The sequence below is a fragment of the Trematomus bernacchii genome, unplaced genomic scaffold (assembly GCF_902827165.1).
Source record: "Trematomus bernacchii unplaced genomic scaffold, fTreBer1.1, whole genome shotgun sequence".
In the NCBI taxonomy this organism is placed as follows: Eukaryota; Metazoa; Chordata; class Actinopteri; order Perciformes; family Nototheniidae; genus Trematomus; species Trematomus bernacchii.
The window spans coordinates 8174343-8184565 of NW_022987656.1; the positions used below are offsets into that span (position 1 = coordinate 8174343).

Below are 10223 nucleotides of genomic sequence, written 5' to 3' on the forward strand. Positions count from 1 at the left end.
TTAAGATTTTCAATATCTTCCATTACTATTTCCAACATTCCTTATCCCTGAATATCAGGTCTAACAATGTGTTTTCCTTTAGGAGTATTAGATGGGATACTCATAAGTGGCATTTGTGAGCCCTTATCTCCTTAGGGTGGAGGTAGGGTCTCAGACATTATACCACCTTCTCGTTGCTCTCTGTCTCTCAAGTATTACACAGATTTGACTTTAAAAAAATCACACAGAGCTTCTCATACCTTATCATATCACATTCAGGCAAATTTTTATTGTGCGATGTTTATTTCAACAGATAGCGTGACTTCCAGAAGTAGGCTTCTACAATCTCCTCACGGTGATTGCGACTTCAGGTCAAGAGTTAAAAACTCAGTCAACAAAATCTCTTTATCGTCACGTTTAATGAGCCTGATTATCCCCACAACAGTTTTGTGATGAGATACGGTCGTTCCAAATAATTAGTTGGAGGTCGCGTCTCTCTCCTCCTCTATCACCCACCATATAACAATTACAGAAATGTTATACATTTAAAGCACCACGAAAGGTAACCGCATTAATCAATCTTATCATGATCTGCGGGGAATGCAACCCTTTTTTACACCTTTTGCAGTCTTTAATTGACGCACTGCAAGCTAACCGCATTAATCAATGTTATTTTGACTTGCGGGGAATTTACCCCATACATCTTTTACAGCGTTACAGCGTTCGTTGTTAGTGGGTCATAGGACGGGACTGAATACCCGCCTCTTATGAGCACTTTTGTGCCTTAGGTAAGGACTGAACTACCCGACTCTAAGCACTAATAATCTAATTTAACTAGAATATGTATTGTATTTCCCACCGTGACTAAAAACACTGAGAACGCTGCTGACAACTCTAATTTTTTTAGTATAATCAATCACAGATTTTTGATAATCAAAACAGGTGTCTGCTCACCTTTTGTATATTGCCATGGTCTTAGTTGTCACCAGTATCTCTGTGTCCTCCCCCTGGACTGGATTCTGTCCCCTGGCTATCGGTGTTCCTTTCTAGAGATAAGCTCACAAACGTCGGGGTCACCACTTGTTGGAGTAGAATATCTCTGCTACGCGCCGTTCGTTGGATGAGGCTGGATCTCTATTAAATTAAGAAAGGAATTGAAAACACCGGAATCAAAGTTATAACAAATTATCTGAGTTTACTTCTAGTAGGAAACCAAACACATATACAAGTTATACAGAGTACTCCGGGTACCCCGGGCTTTTAGGTCTGTGATGCGAAGCGGATAAATGTGTCGGGATCAAACCAACTCATCAAACCAAAAAGAAATTGGACTTCAGGTCTGTGATGCGAAACGGATACAGATATCGGGATCAAACCACTCACCAAACCCAAAAGCAATTTTACACACACAAACGTCAGTATTTCTATCTGTCTTTGGGGCGGAGATTTGTCGATTCTTCCTTCCCACTTTTCTCCCAAGCGAATTAGAGAACCCCTGGGGAGGAGCTGTTTAAGCTGACCACCTCCCCCAAGTGTCCTGATTGGCTGGATTCGCTTCTGATCTGGTTCAATCAGAGTTCGGACCATAAAGTTCCATAAGGTCAAAAGTCAACCTCTATCTGTGATTAGAATCTTAACTTCATTTCTTTCCCATGAGTTCTCCACATATTTAACGATGTCTTTTAACGACTTAAAAACAGCACCTGGTCTTAGCGGTGATAAGGAGGATGTAATGTTGTCTTTAACGACCTCAATGACGACATCTGCTTTTAGGAGTGAACTCAAGGTTGGTGTGTGAAAACAGAATCTCTAGGTCAGTGAGTTTAAAAGTGAGAATAACATTCTTTTTCTAAGTGATTATCAAAACCCGTTCAAACAATATATGTTTACTTCAATACAGTGTAGAATCATATCTTCTTACTTCAACACACACAGCATTTGTTATTTATCGGACATATTTCATTTGGAAACCACGTGTTTGTTCATTTAACTACCTGCCACATAAAGACGTAACTAAGGTTCCATCATTCATTTGGCAGTCACAATCTATTTTTAATAAACAATTAAATATATTAAAATCGGCTCGATTCAATAATTAAGCTGTCATTTCTATGAGGCATTATGTGAGTGAAATGTTATTGGCTTAAGGTTTTCCTTTTTCTCCTTAAACAGGGACGGAGGCCCAAACCAGAGCCCTCATTAAACACAGGACTGAGAATGAGCACCTGTTTACAGGAAAGAGATTCACAGCCAGGAAGGCCTGGGGGTGAGCTTAGGGTGACCAGATGTCCCGCTTTGCGCGGGACTGCACAGCATTTTCACGACTTTTGGTGCGTCCCGCAAATTGAGACGATGTCCCGCATATTTCATTTTGATTGGCTAAAACGCTTTTCTAAAATCAGATTTATCCAATGGCTGTTGAGAAAGCAGGGAAGGCTATCATCACGGAGCTGTGTTTGCTGTCAATCAAACTGTAAGACACGGCGGGTGCTGGTCAAGTGTTAACCAATGAGAGTAACTCACTCACACACACACCGCCGCGGCCCTGCCAAACAACAACAATGAAAGTCAATAACGCAGGCGACGCAGCAGGTTATGGAAAATGGAGGAAACTGAAACTACAGCTAAGAAAAGAAGAAGATGCACATACAAAGACTGGGAAGACATTTACCCGTGGGCAGCGGCGGACTGGGACTACAAATCAGCCCGGGACTCACGACCGGCCCACCTCGGTACCGCAAATAATCACCGCTAGTACATTTTCAACGGGGGGGGGGGGGGGGTGTTGAGAGGGTGTCCCACATTGTCCCACACAAACATACTCCTTGTCCCACATTTGGTTTGTTGGGACCTGGTCACCCTAGGTGAGCTACAGTTTTACATCAGTGTTTTGACAATACTGTTGTGCTGCATGGTATGATAATCAATGTAACCACTACTGTGAGTGAACCTGAGTGTGTCATGGAATTATTATGCATGAAGCATATTGTCAGGAGCAATCACATTTTGCATGCCGGGATGCTATAAGTTTAGAAATTGTTTACTCCACAGAGAGGTTCTGCAGAAGATGGGGTTGGAGGAGTTGCTCACTCCCACCCAACTCTCCAAAAAGTGGGACAACCTCAAAAGAAAATATAAGGTGAGATATTGTATTTCTAGATGCATACTATGCAGCTATTTCTATTGTGTCTTCATCTGACTGATAGATTCCTTGTTGTCCCCCAGGAGCTGAAAACCCCCCCTACAGGGACGGGGACAGATGAGGGGGAGTCCACGGCAGCCACATGGTCATGGTTTTCCCTGATGCATGAGGCCATCGGGAGTCGGCCCTCCATGGAGCCTCCAGTCCTGATGGACTCATGCGTCAGAAAAAATGAGCCTAGGGCTGACGTGGCCCCCAGTGGGATTGGCTCTTCATCCAGGGGAGCTGGGGCCGCTCCTTGTGGCCAGGCAATTGAGGAAGAGGAGGATCCTGGGCAGCCTGGCACAAGTAGCAGCACCACTACACTGGATGAAGAGCCATCCACCTCTCTCTGTCCCCCGCCTGCCAAGAAGAACAGGGCAAGTAGGGGGGCCCTCCTCGACTTTCTGAAAGAGGAGGCCCAAAGAGAGCATGAGCGTTTTCAGGCCACTCAGGCTAACAGCAAAAAGCTGTTGGATTTGTTTGAGCAATTTATCAATAAATGATTTTCTTTTGAAGTGTTTCCAACGTTTTTATTGTACCATTTGCATCCAGTTTTCATTTATTTGTTAAATTAAATACATGTGGTCACAACACAATAAACCGAATGAAGGCACACAGCTTTTCGCACAGTGTGGTGCCCAAGGCCTTTCGTGTCCCCAAGTCCTACAAATAATCGTGTTCTTGCAGTTCGACTGGTTGCACACGTGGAGCAGAGAGCAGCCCTGCCAGTCGGTCTCGCTGGCCATGTCCGCCTTGATCCCCCCTCACCGGACGTGGTGGAACCACACCAATGTCCCCAACATCCTCTGCAGGCTCAAGGATGTCCCCCGCTGTGAGGCAGATGTTGTGCAGCACTGCACAGGCGGTGATGACTGAGGGGACAAAGGTGTGGTGGACCTCCAGAGCCTTGAAGAACAGCGATCTCCACCTGGTTTTCAGCATGCCAAAGGCCCGCTCTATGATGGAGCGAGCCTTGGCATGATGCTGGTTGAAGCGGCTCTGCACCCTCCCTTGCAGTGGTTCTCTATATGGGGTGATGATGGCCACAGGTACTTCTATGCACGGGTAGCCACCATCACCCAAAAGGAAGAATCCTACAAAGAGAGAGAACATCTTTAGTATACAGTCATTGATGGATTTTGATGTGTTAACAAGAATCTTTGGCCTCACCTGAGGGAGGATACAGAGCCCCTTTGTAGATTGCGCTGTTCTTCAAGACCCTGGTGTCATGGACTGAGCCAGGATACCCAACAAAGGTGTTGAGAAAGAAGCCCTTCCCATCACACACTGCCTGCAATTGTATGGATGGGAAGAGCTTCCTGTTGAGGTCATCCTGGCCCTGAGGTCCTGGGGGGGTCTTTATGCGGACATGGCAGCCATCAATGGCCCCCACACACCTGGAGAATACTGGGCTGTTGGCCAGCCTTGCAAATGCTTGGCCAACCTCCTCCAGTTCTCCAGGGGGGGGCAGTTTGATGACCTCCTGGCGAAGGGCTGCTATCTTCTCTACTCCAGTGTGCACCAGTCTGCAGACGGTAGACTTGGGGACATCAAACGCCCGGGACACCACACTGTACGATAAGCCGTGTGCCAACCAATAAATTGTCATTAAAATATTGACCTCATGTGACCAGCCTTGTGTGGTCTTTGATGGCAGGATCCTCAGCAGGGCCTCCAGAGACTGGCGCCCCAGTCTGTAGTCCTGCATGAGGTCCTCCTGGCCATCAAAGAACACCGCAAGGACTGGCACGTGAGGGTTTAAAATGGCATGGATGGGATCGACATCCATCTGCAAAATAAAGATACCTGTTACCTTCAGCACCTAGCTTTTACTAAACTCCGACAATTAATTGATCTTACATTAAATTGCTGTTGTTGGTGAAACCATTCATACTGCTGCAGACTAGTGTGATGCTTACCTCCATGAAACCAATAGCCTGTTGTAGTGTAGCCCGACGGCGCCTGGACTGTTCCTGGTCTTGTAGGAGCGCATCATGGACCACAGTAAAACATGCAATGTGTGACATCTTGTGTTTGGTAAGGTTGAACCTCTTTCTATCCAAAACTTATATAGGCCTGGCACCTTCTTCCTAGATGAGCTTCATGGGTTTCAGCTGGTAGTTTGTCATTGACCTGATTAGTTTTTAATTCAGCTGGCAAATCGCAGTCATTAAGTAGGCTACTATTTAAAATGTGAATTTGCTACATATCCACACAAAGTGTGCAATCCAGTTAATGTTAATCTAACTGGGTTTTGATAGATAACATATCTCTTTTTCTTCTCACAATTATTTTATTTATATTGTGCACTGTAATCAATATTAACCAAACTAATAGTTCGTTTATACATTTTAAGAATGGCGTTTATGTTTTTTGTGAATTAGTTCTTATTTTATTTTATTTATTTGGGTCTACAACAGATGATACACATGTTTGTGTCAGTAAATGTGTACTAACAGAGGCGGGGGTGTGTGTGAAAATAACGGGGACAGAGCTGGCTGCTGTCAGACGATCAGCTGTGCAGCGTCATCACAAACGGACGTCGCTTCACGTGACGCTCCGGAGGAAAGGACGTCCCATTGCCCTTAAAACTCATTTCCCTGCTTCTCGTGGTTTCCTTGCGTCTCTCCATGCTTCCCTGGTGGGAGGGACTAGTCACAGGGAAACGACGCAAGTGAGGGACGCAAGGAATCCATTTAACCGAAGTGAAACGCAGCCAAGGTCCTCAGCTCGGTGATTTGATGGTTTAGCCGCAATGCACGTTGGGAAATGGTGTTTATGCGATGTGAAATCCGAAAACATTTTTTAAAAATAAAATAATACTTTATTCCGAGTGTGCTTGCTTTTCTCTTTGAAAGTCATCACATAACGGCATTGTAATACACGGTTCGGCTGCATTAAATATGACATATCTGCCGTAGTTAACTCTATTTATAGAGCCCTGATGAGAAGACTTCTGGACAAACAGGAAGCACTGCCGCCAAAACTGAAAACCTGACGTGGATCATAAATATATCAGCAATTAAACAACATCTTACATTTCTTTTCACACAATACGTCTCCTTGCAGTATCAATACTAATTCGGCTGGTGGTTAAAGCACGTTATTGAATTTTATTATTTTATCATTTTTCACAAAAATGAAACCATCAATAGCAAAAACAGAATTAACTGTCATTAGTAAACCACTCAAAAAAAAAGTGGTTTTGTTTTACATATATTTTAAGGATAATAATAGCAATGTAACACTGTCTATGACACTTACTGTATAACACTGATTTGAAAAACATACAGAAAAAACGAATTCACTGCCCTTAATAAAGTATTTAAATATACATTTCAGGTGTGGCTGTTTTGTTTAGATCATTAACATCTGGAGCTCTTTTAATGTCCTTTTTGATTATTGTTACACTAGGTCTTGTCAAAACCTTTATTCCATATTCAATATCCATTACTAAACAAAACAGCAATTCTACTCCACTACAATTCAGAGGTTAACCTGGTATTTTTACTCCACTACATTTATTTGAGTTACTTTGCAGATTCTGATTAATGATGTGAAATATAAACAACCCTTAAATCAGGCTTCAGTGTGCGAAAAAGCACACGTCCCACCGTCCGGGACGTGTTATTTACAATATCGGACAAGTAGATCTTTAAATTGACTTGTCCAACGGACAAGTGACGTTTTTCGCCCTGATTTGTTGACAAATTATTGATAAATTCAGTTTACAAAAGGCAGAACTAATTCGTAAATTGTCCGTGTCGGCCATTGTTGTGGTTTTGCTTGTCGATTCCTAAGGAAATGCATCTCGCCGCTTTTGTACTGTTAGACGGGGGCGGGGCGGGACATGTAGCACAGTGGCAGGCTTGGGAAGCAAAACTCGGTTCCGAGTAAGAACAAATAAGTTAATAACAATTGTCAGCTGATTCGCTGCCCGTTTAACAGCCTCATATTTGTCAAACTTTCTTATGTTCTTTCTCTAACACGTAATGAAGGTTATTAAGCGTTTTAGCTCCTATATTGTTAATATTGACCGCCATTTCCTTTATGAATTAAATCAGCCTCCCTGTCTGTGTCCTTGCGCTGTCCTCACATCCCCGGACCCCCAGACTCGGAGGAGCACAGGAATGTCAGTATTGTTTATGAAGACTCGAGTCACATGACTTGACTCAAGTCAGACTCGAGTCGCATATTTTTTGACTTGAGACTTGCTTGACTAACATTGATAAAAGACTTGACTTGACTTTGACTTGGTATTCATGACTTGAGACTTGACTTAAGCTTGAGACAGATGACTTGAAAGGACTTGACTGTTTAAAATAAAATATTTGCGTTTGTTTTTGTAGTGAGATATTACGTTTAGTTTTTTCGAAAAAGGTTTTGAATTTACCGTTTTTTCTAAATGTTACCAGCTAAAAACCGGTAATTACCGGCTAACGGAAACCCTGGTCGATAGATGTCGATAGATGTCTGGCCGTCGATGAGCGTCCTGTCGCCCTACTCAGATTGGTGTGTCCTGCACTGTCGTGTCTTTTCGGCCGTGCCGACACCTTCCGCCGCCGAATCGGTAGGCTGTCGGCTAAAGGCCGTCGGCAAAAGACATCACTCTGATTGGCTGTTCAGCTTAGCAAATCAGTGCATGAGAAGCGAAACGGAAGTGAGGGACCCCAACAAACTATTAAGAAGGCAAATATGAGATTTCATTTAACTCCAGCTCTCGACACAGGTTCGGGAAAGCCCCATGAGCTTCTCGCTGCAGAGTGAAAATGAAATGCACACGCTATTGTTGTTTGTTTATATCACGCAGTTCTGTTCTTCTTCTCTCGGTGTATCACGCAGTCTGTCTTCCGGTTGTTGCCTCTTTTGAATGACGAATAACACACTACCGCCGCCTGCTGGCAAGGAGAGTTATTGCCACTCACGCATGCGCAGTGCGTACTTGCTACTTGGCCGACGGCTGAAGTCTTTGCGGTGTGTTCCAGTGCGACTGTTGGCCAAGACGTAGGAGACGTGAGGCGGACACAACAATCGGGTCCGTCGGGACGTGTTCTTTGGTGTCAGTTTGGTGTGTCTGGGCCTTTAGACCACGCCAGACAGAAGCAGAGTCATTTGCTGAGAGCTGATGTTGGAGTTTCTCAGAGTATTGTCGTTTAGCATCTCTCACCGCCTTGCCAAAGAGGGTACTTCGACTCTCTAAATGTGCCTTATCGCCACTCCTAAACGCCTCCTCCTTTTGCAATCTTAGGTGTGAACCAGGGCTTGTTGTTGTTGAACTCACCCTGGTGCGTGTTGGTACACAGCTGTCCTCACAGAAGCTGATGTATGAACGTCACAGCCTCTGTATATTCATCCAGACTTTGAGTTGCAGTCCTAAACATTTGTCCCAGTCAGTACAGTCCAAACACGCCTGAAGTTCCTCCATAGCTTTATTGCTCCACTGCCTGAATGTCCTCACTACCAGGTTTACACAGCTTGAGTTTCTGCCTGTATGCAGGAATCAGGTGGACATGGTGTGGTCAGAGTGGCCCAGTGCGGCGCTAAGGACGGCGTGATAGGCTCCCTTGATGTGGTGGTGTAACAGTGATCCAAAATATTCCCCTCTCTGGTGGGGCATTAATAAACTGTTTGTATTTTGGGAGTTCGTGGCTGAGGTTTGCCTTTGTTAAAGTGGAACCTATCATGCTATATTTGAATAATATAGTGTAGGACCATACCTATATAAGGCATATTTATACCTTTTTTTTTTTCAAAATACCAAACAGATCATGCATTTTAGCCATGCCTCATTTGCTCAATTTGACATTTTTTAGCTCTGGATTTGCAAGGGCAGATTCTGTGAGAACAGCACCACCTACAGGCCTGGCATAGTGTACTACAGCGTCTCCAGCACTTTTCGAACGGCAATGGCCGTGGCTGTCTCCTCCTGATTGGTGGAGTTGCCCAATAGCCGTAGCGCCACTGTCCTGACGTCAGGACAGTGTTCAAATCTGGATCAGTTTTATCAGATCCGTGCTGCAGCCCCTTTTTTAGAGATTTGGGTATGGAGGAAAATAGAGAGGGTTGTGTTTTCTGACACTTGGTGAGTTCCCTGGAACACCGGGGACACATATTCATGTATAAAAGACGTACAAAAGTGCATTTTGCATGATAGGTCCCCTTTAAAGTCACCAAGAACAATAACTAGGCAGTCCGGATAGGTCCTCTCCACACACAGTATCTGGTCGGCGAGTGTGCGCTGCGCCTCCTGCACGTTCGCATGCGGTGAGATGTAAACACCGACCAGTATGAATGAAGAAAACTCGCGGGGGGAATAGAAGGGTTTGCAGTTGATAATAAAGGTTTCCAGAGTGGGAGAACAGTGCTGCAGAATCACTGTCACATCGTTGCACCAGCCACTGTCTTTTATTGGTATTTTATCGTATGTTTTATCCTATGTATTACCTGCTGTTGTTTTATGCCTTTTTATGCCTTTTATTCTACATTTTAGTTATACTGTGAATTGTGTACTGTACTGTAAAGCACTTTGTACATTCGTGTTGAGAAGGGTGCTATATAAATAAAGCTTTACTTACTTACTTACTGTTAGTGTAAACACATATTCCTCCACCTTTTTCAATCCACACAGCCAGGTCTCAGTGAAGCACAAAACACAAGATGAAGAAAAGTCTCTCTTTCTACTAACCAGTAGCTGAAGCTCGTCCAGTTTATTGCTTATGGAACGCACGTTGGAGAGAAATATTCCGGGTAGCGGCGTGCGAAGTCCGCGGCTCCGGAGGTGCACAAGTGTCCCGGCCCGTTTCCCTCTCCTGTGGCGTTTCAGTGCTCAGATGCACGTGAGGGTACCTTTTACAAGAATGTCCAATAATTCCACGGAAGAACAGAGAAAAGTGGGAAAGTAATCCGCTGAAGTTGTTTCTCTAATGTTTAGGAGCTCTTCCCTGTTGAAAGAGTTTGGTGCACTGTATGTAAACACTGAATTAACACACAAAACAAGACAAAACAGAGCGCACCAAAACACAGAAGCAGCCATCTGCGTTTTGAATATTCCACTAATTCT

General features: G+C 44.2%; 1 protein-coding gene across 1 annotated transcript; it reads right to left on the reverse strand.

Moving 5' to 3' along the window:
- Positions 1–3826: 3826 nt before the first annotated feature.
- LOC117486668 (protein ALP1-like) lies at positions 3827–4952 on the reverse strand. Its single transcript, XM_034135175.1, has 2 exons — positions 4334–4952; positions 3827–4257 (listed from the first exon to the last, which is right to left on the reverse strand). The coding sequence occupies exons 1-2, from the start codon at positions 4950–4952 to the stop codon at positions 3827–3829; spliced, it is 1050 nt and encodes a 349-aa protein (XP_033991066.1).
- Between the last annotated feature and the right edge of the window lie 5271 nt (positions 4953–10223).

Bases quoted from the DNA above. Each gene is read 5' to 3' on its own strand.
- LOC117486668 (XM_034135175.1), bottom strand. From the start codon at position 4,952: ATGGATGTCGATCCCATCCATGCCATTTTAAACCCTCACGTGCCAGTC. The intron at 4,258-4,333 runs GTGAGGCCAAAG...CTCTCTTTGTAG, and splicing joins GGCTCTGTATCCTCCCTCAG to GATTCTTCCTTTTGGGTGAT.